The sequence below is a fragment of the Salminus brasiliensis genome, chromosome 24, assembly GCF_030463535.1.
Source record: "Salminus brasiliensis chromosome 24, fSalBra1.hap2, whole genome shotgun sequence".
In the NCBI taxonomy this organism is placed as follows: Eukaryota; Metazoa; Chordata; class Actinopteri; order Characiformes; family Bryconidae; genus Salminus; species Salminus brasiliensis.
In genome coordinates this window covers 24,607,424-24,625,847 of record NC_132901.1, presented here as the reverse complement: position 1 = coordinate 24,625,847, position 18,424 = coordinate 24,607,424, and the positions used below count along the sequence as shown (strand labels likewise).

The following is an 18,424-nucleotide window of genomic DNA, read 5'->3' as shown; positions in this document are numbered from 1 at the left end:
AGTCCAGCATGAGAAATTCTCTGCATTTTTGGCCCATTTGTGAAGGACCACTAGCCCCCTTCCCTCCTCCCCACCCAAAAGACCTCTTTCTCAACTTTTCTCATTATATGCCGATTAAATGACAGTAAAAACAGTAATCAGAGAGTCTGTGTCATCTCAGAGGAAATCAGCAGTGAAGCACTTACATCTGCTCCAGGCAGTCCGGGAAGTCCAGCAGAGCCGGGTTTTCCAGGGTCGCCATCAGGTCCCTTCAGTATGAAGCCATGAAAACAATGTGTGAGTTACTGTAGAGCACTGAACTGAACTAACACCTCAAACTCTGGCCTGCTGATCAGTGACTGACCCTTTAAACCCTAAAGGCCTTAATGTGGAGTAATACTTTACATCCCCTCATTCAAACTGCATAAGTTACATATTAGTTTCATAGCAGTTACTAAAAAAAATAACAGTAGTTACTGAATAATAATTAGTAGTAACTAATTCATTAAAAGTACTACTGGATAATGTCCAGCAGTTACAGAATAAAAACTGAGTTGCTAAATAATAAATAGTAGTTACTGAGTAACTATTAGAAGATACTAAATAATCAGTAGTAGGTACCAAATACTTATTAGCAGATACTGAATAATCAGCAGTAGGTACCAAATACTTATTAGCAGATACTAAATAATCAGTAGTAGGTACAGAATACTTATTAGCACATGCTGAATAATCAGCAGTAGGTACCAAATACTTATTAGCAGATACTGAATAATCAGTAGTAGGTACCAAATACTTATTAGCAGATACTAAATAATCAGTAGTAGGTACCAAATACTTATTAGCAGATACTAAATAATCAGTAGTAGGTACCAAATACTTATTAGCAGATACTAAATAATCAGTAGTAGGTACCAAATACTTATTAGCAGATACTAAATAATCAGTAGTAGGTACCAAATACTTATTAGCAGATACTAAATAATCAGTAGTAGGTACCAAATACTTATTAGCAGATACTGAATAATCAGTAGAAGGTACAGAATACTTATTAGCAGATACTGAATAATCAGCAGTAGGTACAGAATACTTATTAGCAGATACTAAATAATCAGTAGTAGGTACCAAATACTTATTAGCAGATACTAAATAATCAGTAGTAGGTACCAAATACTTATTAGCAGATACTGAATAATCAGTAGTAGGTACCAAATACTTATTAGCAGATACTGAATAATCAGTAGTAGGTACCAAATACTTATTAGCAGATACTAAATAATCAGTAGTAGGTACCAAATACTTATTAGCAGATACTGAATAATCAGCAGTAGGTACCAAATACTTATTAGCAGATACTGAATAATCAGCAGTAGGTACCAAATACTTATTAACAGATACTGAATAATCAGCAGTAGGTACAGAATACTTATTAGCAGATACTAAATAATCAGTAGTAGGTACCAAATACTTATTAGCAGATACTGAATAATCAGTAGAAGGTACAGAATACTTATTAGTAGATACTGAATAATCAGTAGTAGGTACCAAATACTTATTAGCAGACACTGAATAATCAGCAGTAGGTACAGAATACTTATTAGTAGATACTGAATAATCAGTAGTATGTACAGAATACTTATTAGCAGATACTGAATAATCAGTAGAAGGTACAGAATACTTATTAGTAGATACTGAATAATCAGCAGTAGGTACCAAATACTTATTAACAGATACTGAATAATCAGCAGTAGGTACAGAATACTTATTAGCAGATACTAAATAATCAGTAGTAGGTACCAAATACTTATTAGCAGACACTGAATAATCAGCAGTAGGTACAGAATACTTATTAGTAGATACTGAATAATCAGTAGTATGTACAGAATACTTATTAGTGGATACTGAATAATTAGTAGTAGTTACAGAATACTTATTAGTAGATACTGAATAATCAGTAGTATGTACAGAATACTTATTAGTGGATACTGAATAATTAGTAGTAGTTACAGAATACTTATTAGTGGATACTGAATAATCAGCAGTAGGAACCAAATATTTATTAGTAGATACTAAATAATCAGTAGAAGGCACAGAATACTTATTAGAAGATACTAAAAAATCAGAAGTATATACAGAACATGTATTAGAAGATACTGAATAATCAGTAGTAGGTATTAAATAGTATATAGTAGCTTCTGGATCAAATGTAAAGGTTGAGAAAGTATTAGTAGTTATTAAATAATGTACAGTAGTTGGTAATTAATTCCTTTTAGTTCCTGGAATTACAGTAGGTATTAAATAATTAGCTGCAGTTATAAAATAATTAGTCGCTACTGATTAATTTATAGTAGTTACTGCATAATTTAAAGTAGCTGCTGTATGATGTTTAGTAATTACTAATTTAATTACTGAGTAACAGGTCTTAAAACTCACAGATACGCCTAGGGTTCATGGGATTTTAACTAGGGATGGAAAATTCATGTCCCAAACGTAAAAAAATCAAAAATTCGCCCCAGAACTGCCAAGACAGCTCTATTTCTATAAAGTCCAATAAGTACTGTAAAACGTGGAAGAGCGTCTAACTCAGGTGTGGTCCTGTGTATATGGACACACAGGGGTTTAGACTCAGTAAATGACCCAGTGTCTAACGTACAGTATGCAGTTATAGGAGGCAGGTGTTGAACTGCCATTAAAAGGGGTCAACATCCACAGTCCAGTAAAGCTGGACACACGTTAAGTAACCCTGTGCTCAGTCCAGACGATGGGTTTCACTGTGCTCAGACGCTGTTGATACTCACCGAAGAGCCATCTTCTCCATCTTCACCTCTCTCCCCCTAAAGAACATTAATCATATCATCATGTCAATCAGCCCCGTGTGAAATAAAAGGGGGCGTGGCCTCCAGGTTAGTTAAGTGCGATAAGCCACTGATTGTAAAAGGTATTAGCTGAGATAATGGCTGAACTCACGGCAATTCCGTCAATTCCCGGGACACCGGCGGGGCCTGGTGGGCCAGCTGGTGCTCCATTCCTCTGTTAAGAAGCACAAGCTGAGGTTACCAAGCACTGATGGAGACCTCACCTGGGGTCTGGCATAGCACAGGACAGGTGAGCAGGAACTGTTAACTGTTTATTATATGGCGTCAATGTCCAGACAAATCTGGTCAAGCTGGTTAAGCTGGTTGACCCGTTTAGCTCTTGACTGGTCAACCTGACCCAGCTTGCCAACCAGAACGGCCAATGTTGGTTGACTGACATCACCAACCAGTTGACCAGTCTAACATTTATGAAATTTGACTGAGCTTTTACATCTACCACCACTTACACTATGCTGGTCCACCAGTATGGTCCACCACTTGGAGCAAACTGGTCAACAAGCTTTACCAGTCTCAAATGGAGAAAAAAACACTATGCTGGTCAAGAGCTAAGCTGGTAAAGCCACATGAGACCTTCTCAAACCAGCTACCAGCAAAAGCAGGTCTTGAGCTGGACTTTCCAGCAGGGTCTTCTTCACCCCCCTGAACTGAGGCTCCTTGGCAGAGCTAGCATGTATGTTCTAAAGGTTGCAGGAACATCTGAGGCTTTTTAAAGGCAGAAAGTAACGAATTCCAGCTTTCGAGGAAAGCTCCTCCAACAACCACAACAAACACACGCGCTCACCTCAAACGCAGCTTCGTCTACCTGTAAAAACACAGAGGAGAAGAGAGACGTTCAGAACTTTACCTGGGCTGAAGTGAGGAGCACCATCCCCAGCAGAAGCAGCAGGAGCGGCTCGCGAGCCATGATCTCCTCCACAGACACACACACACACACACACACTCCGCTTTCTGGGTTTCAGATGGGCAGACGGACCCCCCGACCAGACCACCCAACCAAACCCGTTTCAACTAACTGAAAGTCAAGGGCCACCATAACCACGGAGCCCTCATGCATATTCATGACACAGCTGAAGGGGGAGGAGTCTAGTTGGAGGGCAGGGGGAGGAGGCGGCCTGGGGAGAGTAGAAAGAGATGTGGGCGTGTCCCAATTCGACCCCTTGTTCAGAATGCAGGGTAGTAAAGGGGGTGGGGGGGTGGGGGGGTCAGTGGATTTTCTAGGGTGAGCTAGAACACATTCCATTCCACTGGGTTCTAAAGCTAGGGTCTCTACATTCCATTCACATGGACCAGATTCCCTGGATCAAATACATTGTGACTCATAACAGAAGGTGGAACCCTTTCTGGTACTAGCTAGAACCATTTCCCTAAAAAGGGTTCTTTCAAGAACCATCTATAGTAGATTTACCATCAATAAACAGGCAACAGACCATTTAAGCATTCAAATGGTTCTTGGAGTTGTTGTGGTTCTATGTAGATCCATTGCCTTTGCTAAAGAACCCTTGAAGAACCCCTTTTTAAAGGCGTAGGACTATAACTAGATCACCTGTAGGTGTTCAAATATTCAAATAAACCACCAACATCCAGCAAAAAGGGTTCTGGATAGTACTGAGAAGAGTTCTATATAGAACCAGAAACAAGGAAACAAGGTTCTCTAAAGAGCCAATAAATCCACAAGAACCCTACAAGAGATTTCCTAATACCTGAAGAACCACTTAAGCACAACATAGAACCATTTGACCACTCATGTGTTTTTCTTTTAGATGATGGGGTTCTATTGAGAACCACCACCTTTACTAAAGAACCCTTGAAGAACCCCTTTTTAAAGGCGTAGGACTATAACTAGATCACCTGTAGGTGTTCAAATATTCAAATAAACCACCAACACCAGCAAAAAGGGTTCTGGATAGTACTGAGAAGAGTTCTATATAGAACCAGAAACAAGGAAACAAGGTTCTCTAAAGAGCCAATAAATCCACAAGAACCCTACAAGAGATTTCCTAATACCTGAAGAACCACTTAAGCACAACATAGAACCATTTGACCACTCATGTGGTTTTTTTTTAGATGATGGGGTTCTATTGAGAACACCACCTTTACTAAAGAACTCTTGAAGAACCCCTTTAGAACTATAGAACTATAAGTAGATCACCTGTAGGTGTTCAAATATTTAAATAAACCACCAACATCTAGGAAAAAGGGTTCTGGATAGTACTGAAGAGAAATGACTAGTGGTACTAGTCTGGTACTACACAGAACCAGAAACTAGGAAACAAGGTTATCTAAAGAACCAAGAAATCCATGAGAAATCTACAAGAGATTTCCTAGTACCTGAAGAACCACTTAACCACAACACAGAACCATTTGACCACTCACATGTTTGTTTTCGATGATGTGGTTCTTTTAACCTAAAGAATCTCAGAAGAACCCATTTTTAAATGTGCATAAACATATTAAAATAAACTTCCAATTCTAAGTACACTCTTATAAAAGGGTTCTTCAGGGGTTCTTTACTAAATATAATGATTTTACATAGAACCACAACCGCTCAAAGAACCATTCCAGTACTTGATAGCTCAATTGCTTTGTTAAAGGGTTCTTTAAATATAAGGAAATCTACTTGTAGATGGTTCTTTACATGACCTTTCAACAGCATTTCCATAAAGCTCAAAAAAGGGTTCCACTGCTGTGCAAAATACAAGAACAAGAACCCACAGTGCAGTACTGAAAAGGGGTTCTCTGACTCTATAAAGCTCTACAAAACTCTACAAAGCTCTACGAGGGTTAAATAACCCTTTAACTGGGTAAAGGAGTAGACAGTTAAGCATCCAATAATGGTTCTTTAAGTTTCTGTGGTGCTATACCAATTCTAGAACCACTTCCTTTGCTAAGGAACCTTTAAAGAACCATTTTAAGGGTGTTTAGCTAAGGCAGGTTAGCCACCAGTTAGCTAGTGCAGCATTGATTATTCATTTTAGTTTAATAAGTTTATGTGTTAACTCAGAAGTGTCCCCTAGCTGGTGATTCACTACACAGGGAACCCTTTCCTATGTATTCACTACAAGGTGGAACCCTTTCTGGTACTAGCTAGGACCATTTCCTTAAAAAAAGGTTCTTTCAAGAACCATCTATAGAAGATTTACCATCAATAAACAGGCAACAGACCATTTAAGCATTCAAATGGTTCTTGGAGTTGTTGTGGTTCTATGTAGATCCATTGTCTTAACTAAAGAACCCTTGAAGAACCCCTTTAGAACTATAGAACTATAAGTAGATCACCTGTAGGTGTTCAAATATTTAAATAAACCACCAACATCCAGCAAAAAAGGGTTCTGGATAGTACTGAGAAGAGTTCTATATAACTATGTAACTCAGAAGTGTCCCCTAGCTAGTGATTCACTACATAGGGAGCTAGGAGTCGATTTGGGACGATGAAACAAGACACTTATCAGCAAGTCAACACTGTTAGGTTTGGCCTTAGGGACAAATTTAGGGACAATTTAAGGGACAATCTTAGGGACATCTTTGGACTTCTTGACTTTGGAGAGGAAAGAGGGAAAGAGGGAGGCCTCCACTTTTTTTCCACATTCTTCATGAGACATGAGGGTAATCTCACCGAGCTGCTGGCAGGCAAATCCCCACAGGTGTCTCTTTGAGGGGCTGCTGTATCGCAGTGTATCAGCATGGACTGGAGTTCAAACTGGAACGACAGGAAGCAGAGCTCATTAGCTAGCCAGCAACTCCATTATTATGCTAATTCTTGGGAGCTGCTATCTTGCGGGCCTCGCAGGCCTGCATCTGTCTCGAGGAACAGAAGTTGTGTATCTTCATTTCTACGAGTCCAGAGCAGAAGGAGTTGTGTGATTAGTCTTCTTAAACAGATGTGTGTGTGTGTGTGTGTGTGTGTGTGTGTGTGCTAGAGCCAAATGTTCAAAACGTCCTCAGCTTTGTGTTAGTGAGACAGTCAGAACGAGGAGGAATAGGGGACTAGCATTTAGATCTAGTGTAATATTATTGTAGCTACATTGGTACTACAGTACTTTACAAAGTAAGCGTTATTAGCTGCTGACCCCAGGGTCAGCGAAATGTAGCTAGAATTAAAGGGCCCATATGAAGTTTTTCTGCCTTTTTGAAACTCGATTTTATTTCATTTTATTTTATACAGCCTGTTTTAAAGTCATTATTTTTGTGATGTCACTAAAAAAGCAACACATTTGCATAATATATAAATGCATATATAAATGACATAATATATAAAGCAGAGTAGCTCCTCCCATTTACACCAGATTTATACCAAGCTTGGCTTTGTAGGAATAGATGGACATAAATATTTATATTTATGTAAATGTGCTGCTGTTTTGTCACATCACAAAACTATGAATGCAGCTTAGTTTCCACAAATAGACTGAGGTGGTGAAAACAGCGTTTGCACAAAATATTAAGCTTATTTATATTAAAAAAAAGTTAGAATTTGTTGTTTTTGTAATGTCACAAAAAACAGCACATTTACATAAAAATATATAAATTTATAAATCCATCCATTCAGCCTAAAGCAAAGTAGCTCCTCCTATTTACACAAATTTATGAATTTATACTAAGCCTGGCTTTTTTTTTAATTTAAAACAGGCTGTTTTTGCTGCTCAGTTTCTATAAATGGGCTGAACTGGTGGAAATAGTGCTTACACAATATAATAAGCTCACTAAATAACTAAAACAAAAGCAGCAGAAACAGCCTGTTGTTTTTATGAGGTCACATAAAAGTGACACGTTTACATAAATAAATACATTTATAAATCCATCTATTCATCCTGAAGCAGTGTAGCTCCTCCCATTCACATTGAATCTCCACAAAGCTTGGCTTGGTAAATATATGGATTTATATATTTATATATATATTTATTTATTTATTTATTTATTTACATATATTTATGTAAATGTGCTGCTTTTTTGTGACATCTGCTGCCTTTTTGAAATAAGTGAGCTTAATATATTGTGTAAATGCTGTTTTCACCACCTCAGTCTATTTGTAGAAACTAAGCTGCAAAAACAGCCTGTTTTATGTCAGTATTATATAAATATGTGTATATATATATTATTTTATATTATTATTATTATTTATATACATTTTATATATTTTATGTAAATGTAATGCTTTTTGAGACATCACAAAAACTATTTAAAGAAGTGAGCTTAATATATTGTGTAAATGCTCAGTCCATCTATAGAAGCTAAGCTGCAAAGCTTTTACAAAAAAGCAACACATTTAAATAATATATACCTTTATAAATCCATCTATTCATCATAAGGCAGTGTAGCTCCTCCCAATTACACTGAATTTATATAATACATAGACAGACTTTGGATGAATAGATGGATTTATATTTATATATATATATATATATATATATATATATATATATATATATATATATATATAATGTAATTGTGTTGCAGCATATTTACACACACACACATATATATATAGTATATATATATATATATATATATATATATGTGTGTGTGTGTGTGTGTGTGTGTGTGTGTGTGTGTGTGTGTATGTGTGTGTGTGTGTGTAAATATGCTGCAACACAATTACATTATTTTGCCTATAATTCATATATTCAGCCTAAAGCAGATTAGCTCCTACCATTTACACTGAACGTATGCACAATATTTCCAAACCGGCTTCATTTTAACATATGCACAAAACTGGGCAGCCAATCAGAAAGAAGAAGGAATTATTAACATAAATGAATCTTAAAGGTGCAGTATGTTTTTTGCAGTATAGTTTTTGCAGCAGAGGCGTAAAAGGATGATAGATAAACAAGCTGAAAAACAAGAATTGTGGCTGTTTGGGGTTTGTAAAGTCACACTGTACATTTATCCATAAGAAAAATATAGGATACGGGTCCTTTACATGTTAACGGTAAAACTAGGTAAACGTGGTAGCAGGTGACAGTTTTTTCTTTGAGTATTTATTTAATTATGTCTTCATAGTCTTATAGTTTGTTTATATATTAATTATGGGTTCTTAAAGCCATAGAAACTTTGTAAGTAAATAACATCGGAAAAATATAGGATATGGGCCCTTTAAATTGTGTCTGTAAAACTTGCCTATTGAGAGCAACACAGTATCTAGACTAGACTGGACTAGAGGCTCTGTGTTACAGTTCTCACATATGTGAAGAAATGTGTCTGCCAGTGCAGAGATTCCATTCAAAGATTGTTAAACAGCACTGAAGAAAGGTTCTTCAGAGCGAGGCCTTAGAAATGCTCCTTTTGTTCCATAGAGAACCTTTGAAAGCAGTGTAGAAAATTATGCTAGTCAAAATGTGAATGATTTCAGAGCCTTTCTGTGAGTTAACTCAACTTAGCTTTGCTAAGTTCTCAGTTTGGTCAACAGTACACAGTGAGCTGGGCCTCAAAAGCATCAGTAAATGAACTGCAGCTGAAACTGATCAAATACTGTGTAATGTGTGTAATCTGTGGCTCCGCCCCCTCAATCTGTTTACTGTGTATTCTCATCTGCGGGTTAGAACTCCCCCTATCACATGGGCGAGACCTTCCTATTCTCAGACTCCTGGCCATGGAGGGCTGTGGTGTTGATGACGGGATTTATACCTATGATCTTCTGAGTCTCTTGATAAGCAGGCAGTTAGACAGTCACTCCACTCTAGAGCTGTGAAGCCGTGTCCTTTTTTTGTGTCTGAGAAATAAGGGACGGTAAATTTACGCAGAACTGTGTTTGTATGTAGTGTAATTTCACAGCTCTAGACCGGCCCTACGGTCTAACTGCTGTTTATGATACAGTGGGAGGAGGTCATAAGTTCAAATCCCAGCAAGGCCTCAGCGCTCCATTGTCTAACGCCTCCCAGTCTGGGTCGTCTGCGATGAGGGTGGGGTTCTAACCTGCACACATACACCCATGAGCCACAACATTAAAACCACCTGTGTAGTTCTACCTACCAAGACTAACTTTAGCAGCAGATCCTTTGGTCCAGGTTCACCGGTTGTCTCTCCTTGCAGCACTTTTGGTAGATACTGACCACTGCATACCAGGACCCCCCCCCCCCCCCTACAAGACCTGCCTAATGTTTTGGAGATGTTCTGACCCTCCAGTCTCCTAGAACATCACAGTTTGGTTCTTGTCAAAGTGGCTCAGATTCTCATATACGCTTGACCACCACCTTCAAGAACTGGCTGCTCACTTGCCACTTCACCTGTCAGTGGTTTTAATGTTATGGACGATTGGGGCATGTTGTACCGTTCGGCCAACAGCAGTTTAGCTCTGCCCACTCACAGTGATGTTATATAGAGTGTTGTAGACTTGACTGATTTTAAATGAGGCACAGTAAACAGGGCAGCCAATCAGAATAGAGGTCATTTACATATGAGAGAGCACTCTTAAAGGTACAGTAACAGTGGTAGCAATCCTTTAAACAGACATCCTTGCAAAGGCTCTTGTTTGTCTCAGTGTGAGGATCTTCTGTATTGTGTAATTTTATGGGAAAGCTCTGTATGATGTTGGACCCACCACAGAAACATCTCAACATCTTACCGGCACTGGAACAGCAGGATTATCCTTGAGTTTCCCAATGTGTGTGAACCCATCCAGGTTCACCGTTCCTCTGGCAGGCAGCTGCTGAGAGTCTACAGATATGCAGTCGAGTACGAGAGACACCGAACTCTTCCTCACAACCAGCAACATTTTATGCCACCGAGAGTTAAAGAGCAATGGCAGGTAGGGGAAAAGAGCCGTCATAGGCCTGTTCTCCACTGTGATGTAGGAGAACTCCAGGGAAAGGGCTGGTCCGTTGAGCCTGACTGCAAGCTGTTCGTTGCCATTAAGGTCTTGCATTTGCCAAATATTCCAGTTTTTACTCAGGGTGTTCCCGTCCATCCGAAAAACAGCCTCGAATGTGAATTGTTCAGGCAGTCCTGTGGCGTACGCAGACCTGTAAACGTAAACCAGCAAAAATGCATAACTCCAAATATTCCATAAATGTAGATGTAATGGCTGCAGGGGCACTCTTGTATTGTTGATCTTCAGCACCATGGACAGGGCAAGTACAGTGAGCAGCCACTAGATGGCGCCACAGACCCATTTATCATGGTGTCAAACTGTTGGTTTTATGACCTCACCTGGTGTTAATTCTGAAGTTGAACTCAGGTCCGATCCTGTAAGCAGGGTGCTGAGAGGTCGCCCCGGGCACTCTTTTAACAGTTCCTCTCCTGGCGAGCTCGGCGATTTGAAACTGAGCCATTATATAAAATCCTGCAACCAGTGAGAGAGGTTCAGATGACTGGATATAAGAGTGATATGATATTCTGTGTATGAGTTATATAAGTTACTGTATATGAGTTATATAAGATACTGTACATGAGCTATATGAAATACTGTATGTATATATGTGTTATATGAGTGATATGGGCTTTGTGAGATACTGTATATGAGTTATATAAAATACTGTATTTGAGTTATATAAGTTACTGTATGTGAGTTATATAAGATACTGTATATGTGTTATATGAGTGATATGGGCTTTATGAGATATTGTATATAAGTTATATAAGTTACTGTATATGTGTTATATGAGTGATATGGGCTTTATGAGATACTGTATATGAGTTATATAAGTTACTGTATATGAGTTATATAAGTTACTGTATGTGAGTTATATGAGTGATATGGGCTTTGTGAGATACTAAGTTTTATAAGTTACTGTATATGAGTTACATAAGATACTGCACATGAGCTATATGAAATACTGTATGTATATATGTATATATGTGTTATATGAGTGATATGGGCTTTGTGAGATATTGTATGTGAGTTATATAAGTTACTGTATATGAGTTATATGAGTGATATGGCCTTTATGAGATACTGTATATGAGTTATATAAGTGGACACTGCACATTGACAAATACGTGCACCTTTACCTTTTTGTTTACCTTTACATTACTGTATATGAGTTATATAAGATACTGTAAATGAGTTACATAAGTTACTGTATATGAGTTATATCAGGTACTGTATATGAGTTATATAAGTTACTGTATGTGAGTTATATGAGTGATATGGGCTTTATGAGATACTGTTTATGAGTTAAATAAGTTACTGTATGTGAGTTATATGAGTGATATGGGCTTTATGAGATACTGTATATGAGTTATATAAGTTACTGTATATGAGTTATATAAGATACTATATATGTGTTATATGAGTGACATGGGCTTTGTGAGATACTGTATATAAGATTCTTTATATGAGTTGTGATATGTATGATAAGGTATATGACTTATGATCTTGTGCTCTATATAAGACATGCAAGTCACGTGATATATAGAGTTTTATGGCTCATATGAGCTATGCATTATATGAGGTTCTGTATATGGGCTATATAAGTCATGTGAGAGGTACGAGATTTATATGATACATAATAATAATGTATAATAGTAATATATCTGAGATACACAAGTTATGTGTTATATGAGGTATATGGGCAATATGTAGTACTGTATATGAGTCATGTAGGTAATGTGATATGTAGATTATGCTGGTTACATGAGATATATTTAATTACTAGTGTTAGTATAATATCATTCAGTTAAATTCATTTCATGAGTTGTATTCTATATTTAAAATGTATAGGGAATGTAAGTCATATGAGTTATGAGATGTAAGTTATGCATCATATAAGTTATGCGTTAAATGAGTTATGTGAGTTATAGGAGTTGAGTTAAATAATTGATATTAATAAGAGGTGTGGTGTATGAGTTATGTGAGTTATGCATTATATGAATTATGCGTTAAATGAGTTATGAGGTATGAGTTATATGAGTTGTGTTATATGAGTTATAAACTTTTTATGAATTATAAGAGATGCTGTATATGAGTTATGTGAGTTATTCACCATATAAGTTCTATAGTTTATATTAGTTATAAGAGATGCTGTATATGAGTTATGTGAGTTATGCATCATATAAGTTATATAATTTATATTAGTATAAGAGGTGCTGTATATGAGTTATGTGAGTTATTCATCATATAAGTTCTATCATTTATATTAGTATAAGAGTTGCTGTATATGAGTTGTGTGAGTTATGCATTATATAAGTTATATAATTTATATTAGTTAGAAGAGTTGCTGTATATGAGTTGTGTGAGTTATGCATTATATAAGTTATATAATTTATATTAGTTATAAGAGATGCTGTATATGAGTTATGTGAGTTATGCATCATATAAGTTATATAGTTTATATTAGTTATAAGAGATGCTGTATATGAGTTGTGTGAGTTATGGATTATATAAGTTCTATAGTTTATATTAGTTATAAGAGATGCTGTATATGAGTTGTGTGAGTTATGGATTATATAAGTTCTATAGTTTATATTAGTTATAAGAGTTGCTGTATATGAGTTGTGTGAGTTATGCATTATATAAGTTATATAATTTATATTAGTTAGAAGAGTTGCTGTATATGAGTTGTGTGAGTTATGCATTATATAAGTTATATAATTTAAATTAGTTATAAGAGTTGCTGTATATGAGTTGTGTGAGTTATGCATTATATAAGTTATATAATTTAAATTAGTTATAAGAGTTGCTGTATATGAGTTGTGTGAGTTATGCATTATATAAGTTATATAATTTAAATTAGTTATAAGAGTTGCTGTATATGAGTTGTGTGAGTTATGCATTATATAAGTTATATAATTTAAATTAGTTATAAGAGTTGCTGTATATGAGTTATGTGAGTTATGCATCATATAAGTTATATAGTTTATATTAGTTATAAGAGATGCTGTATATGAGTTGTGTGAGTCATCCATCATATAAGTCATATAATTTATATTAGTCATAAGAGTTGTGTTATATGCGTTATCTAAGATATACAATATATGAGTTATATGATACATAGGGTATGCTGGTCATATAAGTTAGGTGAGTTATATTAACGTTATGAGTTGTACGAGGTATTTAAGATGAGTTATGAGAAATGTGAGAGACTGTTTATGAAGTTTATGAGTTTTAGGTTACCTGGAAAAGAGTTTTCTCCCACTGTAGCCTGAGGACAGGTGGTTTGGTGTGTTTGGATGGAGACAGGCACAACTGAGAGAAACAGTACACAGGGTCAGTCTTCAATAGTCTGCATTGCACTGGAAAGATCAGCACTCAAACCTGATTTACTAATTTATTTACTCCACTATTATTACTTCATTACATTTCCCATATCTGTCTGTGTTTGATTGTGTGTTCATTCGTCCCCACTTTATTTTCTATAGCCTTTATTTACCTCCTCTATTTTTATCTGTACATCGGGAACCTAGTCACAGCTATTCTGCCAGCTTCTGATTGTGTATGTATAGTGTGTGTGTGTGTGTGTGTGTGTGTGTGTGTGTGTGTGTGTGTGATGAGCACACATGGTGTTTTGTTAACTCAGTCCTGGTCTCCGGGGGCGCAGGGCTGGAGCTGTGTTGACAATGCGGACAGTAAAATCAATGTGTGTTTGTAGAGCTGCTTCCCTGCTGACTTTAGAGCCTGAGTGCAGTCAGGAGTCTGCTCAACAGCCGAATTAGCATTAGAGAAAGCAGGAGAAGATGATGAGCAGATCCGAAGCGTTAAGCTACTCACTCTGCGCGTGAAGGCCCGTGCCGAGACACTGTGGGATGACATCACACAGCAGGTAACAGAGAAACGCCCTGAAAATCAGGACATATCCACTGCTGTCACACACAGATCACACAGGAGGTTGGACTCACAGCAATGCACTGAATTCACTAGCAGTGTTTCTACTGGTGCATCCAAGGGGTTCTCTTCAGTTATATAGAACCATTTGCTTTACTAAAGAACCAAAACTAGTTCTATCTAGTGCTGGAAAACATTATTTGGTTCATAACAATAGTGGAACCCTGATTGGTGCTATTGAGAACCACCTACAAATGTTTTTCCACCATTCAGAAGAACCCGTTAACCCGACAAATAAGCATTTAAGTACCCAAATGTTTTTTTTAAATAGCTAGAACCATTGGCTTTATCAAAGAACCCTTGAAATCCCCTTTTAAGAGAGAACCCTGACCAAAACGAGTTCTGTATAGTACAGAAGAAGTCATTTGACTCTTAAAAATAGTGGAACCCTGTTTGGTGCTGTTTAGAACCACCTACAAATGTTTTTCCACCATTCAGAAGAACCCTTTAACCCGGCAAAGAAATATTTAAGCATCCAAATGGTTCTCTTAGTGGTCAGGGTTTTATATAGAACCATTTGCTTTACTAAAGAACCCTTGAGGAACCTATTTTGGAGTGAACACCCAATCAAAAGGGTTCTATATATTACTGAAAACAGTCATTTCACACTTAACAATAGTGGAACCCTGTTTGGTGCTGTTTAGAACCACCTACAAACGTTTTTTTTCCACCATTCAGAAGAACCCGTTAACCCGAGAAATAAGCATTTAAGTACCCAAATGGTTCTTTAAGTAGATAGAACCATTGGCTTTATCAAAGAACCCTCGAAATCCCCTTTTAAGACAGAACCCTGACCAAAAAGAGTTCTGTATAGTACAGAAGAAGTCATTTGACTCTTAAAAATAGTGGAACCCTGATTGGTGCTGTTTAGAACCACCTACAAACGTTTTTTTTCCACAATTCAGAAGAACCATTTAACCCAGCAAAGAAATATTTAAGCATCCAAATGGTTCTCTGAGTAAATGGAACCATAGCAGTTATTAAAGAACCCTTAAAGAACCTATTTAGGAGTGAAAACCCAATCAGAAGGGTTCCATATATTACTTACAACAGTCATTTTACAGTAGTGGAACCCTGTTTGATGTTGTTAAGAACCACCTACAAACATTTGTTCCACCATTCAGAAGAACCCTTTAACCCGACAAATAAGCATTTAAGTAGATAGAACCATTGGCTTTATCAAAGAACCCTTGAAGAACCCTTTTAGGACAAACTTTCATATTGTGAAGGGTCCTTTGACTCAATAGTGACAATAGTGGAACTCTTTTTGGTACTTGGTAGAACCCTTTTTTTAAAAGGTTCTTTAAAGAACCACCTTCAGTGCATATGAAGAATTAAATAATTCTTTGAGAATTATCATTTAGATCAAACCTATGGCAGAACAGTCCCTTCCGGTTCTTTAAAGAACCATTTTTGTAAATTAATGCACATGTGAAGATAGAACCCTTACTTGTGCACCTGTAAAAACCTCTGAAATACTCAAGAACCCTTGGCCAATGTACATTATTTGCCACGTAGCTACCGAATAATTATCTTCGAAATATGTAACTATCCTGGGAACCGAAGAGGTTAAAGTCTTTTCCTAGAGCCTCAAGTCCGATATTCCCTTAGAACCCTTCACTAGTACCTTCCAGTGTCCTTACTTGTGGCAGTAAAGCAGTTTACTATATTCAGTGTGTAAATGGCGATTCTACCAGCTGCCCCAGTGAACCAAAACACAAAAATAATGGCCAGTTCTTTACCTTCTGAGCATCCCGTCCTCCATCAGATTCTCACTGCAGCTCACTGCTGACTGCATCCAGCAAGAGCAGGCCTTCCAGATCAGCCCCCATTACACAACACATGCACCTCCAGTGTGTATGCAAATGTGCGAGGCTTTAGGCCTGCAGCTGCTATAGGCCGGCCTATCTGGCCCAAACACAGGCCTACTCTCTGAGTGGTGGTGACCATTGTGTGTATGTGTGAAGGATGAGTGTTGGGGGGGGGCACTCTAGTACTTCAGTACTCTAATACTCTAATACTTGGTAATATAGAACCCTTTTTAGAAGGTTCTTTATATTTAAAGAACCACTTACGCATCCAGATGTTTTTCTCAGTGGTCATGGTCACATATAGAACAATAGCTTTCACCGAAGAACCCTTAAAGAACCCTTTTTAAGAGTGAATGCTAATCTAGAACACTTCAATATAGTACTGAAAAGTGTCCCTAGACTCATGACAGCAGTGGAACCCTTTTTGGCGCTATAGAGAACCACCTTTTTAAAGGTTCTTTAAAACCCATCTATTTAAGTGTCCAAATAATTATTGGAGTGACCATGGTTCCAAATAAAATGACTGTTTTTACTAAAGAACCCTCAAAAAACCTTTTTTGAGTGGACACTAAATGGTAATAAATGGTAGGCAATCATGGTTCTATTAAGAACTGTTGCATTTGCGGTTCTGTGTAGGACTGAAAATGGTTATTTGACTTGGTACTATATAGAACCCTATTTTGATCTGTGTTCACTGTATCATTACAGTATAATAGCTGCTAGGGTACCCTGCACAGGCATGGCTGATGTGTGTGCACAGATTAGAGCCATGGTGAATGGAGCAGAATTGGGCTCACAGGTGATTGCACTGGCATTCGAGGCAGTAGGGTCAGTGAATGGTCAGTTAGTGAGTGGTTGGGTCTGCAAACAAAGGTCACTAACAATAAACACAGAGTCCGTCTGCAATTCCCAATAATGTGTCCTACGCAAGAAGGAGAAACCTGGCACCTTAGTCCGTAGAAATGTGGGTTTGCTCATGATCAGTCAATTATTGTATTATTGCAGAATTTTTCAGACAAATCAGATTAACATTCAATGCTTTACAAGTAATTAACATTAAAATTATATTATAAAATATAAAAATATAATATCACCTTTTAATATATACATAGTAAAAAGATGGACATTAGGATAATAAAATAAATCACGGAAAATGATACTTTAAATTAAAATGATAATATTATGCAAAGTAAAAAAATTAAATGTTAATAAAAATACTAATAAAATAAACTAAATTTGATTAGAAATTAAGGTTAAAAAGGTTAAGGTTAAAAAGGTTAAAAATTAAAATATAATAAGAAACAAATTAAAATAAATAAATAAATATATATAATAATATATATAATATAAAAAATATATAAAAACATTACACAATGTGTATTGCAATAATTGTCTTTTTAAGCTAAGACTTGTAATCAGTTCAACTGAGAAACTGTTTAGTACTTGTTGATTAACTTAACTAGCAGTTGCTCACACCCACTTTCCTGAATTCCTACAACAAGGCCGTGAGAAAACTCCAGTGAAAATAAATCATTTATATCCTGAATGTTATTAAAATTTTAAAATATTAAAAAAAAAACAGCACAGAGTTTGGAGGCTGGTGGTGGCATCAGCGGTGATTCACTTGATACCGCTGGTTCAGTCTGGCCAGGCTTCTTCAGGACTTTATGTTGTTTGTTCACACAGATTAGAAACACAGCCTCAGATAAGGCCAGCAGCTGTACTCCACACGGTTCCCAGTGGATGACGAGTGACGTTCTCTGACTACAAATATGATCTATAATGAATGATCCACTGAATAAGGTTTCTGTGCAATAATTTATGATGCAGATTGTGAATTTTTCAGGCTACATGCTTTGTTTTTTGTTTTCTGAACTCAAGAACGTTCTTCAGGATGTAGACAGTAGATGGTCCAAAGCCTACCATGGAAAGAAGAATAACAGGCAAATGAAAACCACTGGAGATCTTCAGGAACAGGAAGGTCGAGTTACAGTGTTATAAAAGAT

At 36.8% G+C, this 18,424-nt stretch overlaps 2 protein-coding genes across 2 annotated transcripts in view; both read right to left on the bottom strand.

The window, feature by feature from the left end:
- col9a1b (collagen, type IX, alpha 1b) overlaps positions 1–3,757 on the bottom strand; it is a 35,867-nt gene extending 32,110 nt beyond the window's left edge. Inside the window, exons 1-4 of the mRNA XM_072670193.1 lie at positions 3,700–3,757; positions 2,947–3,009; positions 2,778–2,813; positions 186–248 (exon numbers count right to left, since the gene is read on the bottom strand). Of these exons, the coding sequence (XP_072526294.1) occupies positions 186–248; positions 2,778–2,813; positions 2,947–3,009; positions 3,700–3,723 (186 nt within the window). The 5' untranslated portion in view covers positions 3,724–3,757. The remainder of the gene's footprint in view (positions 1–185; positions 249–2,777; positions 2,814–2,946; positions 3,010–3,699) is intronic.
- A 144-nt stretch (positions 3,758–3,901) lies between these two features.
- LOC140546681 (collagen alpha-1(IX) chain-like) lies at positions 3,902–16,439 on the bottom strand. Its single transcript, XM_072670064.1, has 6 exons — positions 16,384–16,439; positions 14,494–14,561; positions 10,995–11,127; positions 10,411–10,807; positions 6,469–6,552; positions 3,902–3,967 (listed from the first exon to the last, which is right to left on the bottom strand). The coding sequence occupies exons 1-6, from the start codon at positions 16,437–16,439 to the stop codon at positions 3,902–3,904; spliced, it is 804 nt and encodes a 267-aa protein (XP_072526165.1).
- Positions 16,440–18,424: the final 1,985 nt, after the last annotated feature.

Coding starts and splice junctions, on each gene's coding strand:
- LOC140546681 (XM_072670064.1), bottom strand. CDS start 16,439: ATGGGGGCTGATCTGGAAGGCCTGCTCTTGCTGGATGCAGTCAGCAGT. Junction 11,128..14,493: donor CACGGGCCTTCACGCGCAGA/GTGAGTAGCTTA, acceptor CACTGGTTGCAG/GATTTTATATAATGGCTCAG. Junction 10,808..10,994: donor AACTTCAGAATTAACACCAG/GTGAGGTCATAA, acceptor TTACGTTTACAG/GTCTGCGTACGCCACAGGAC.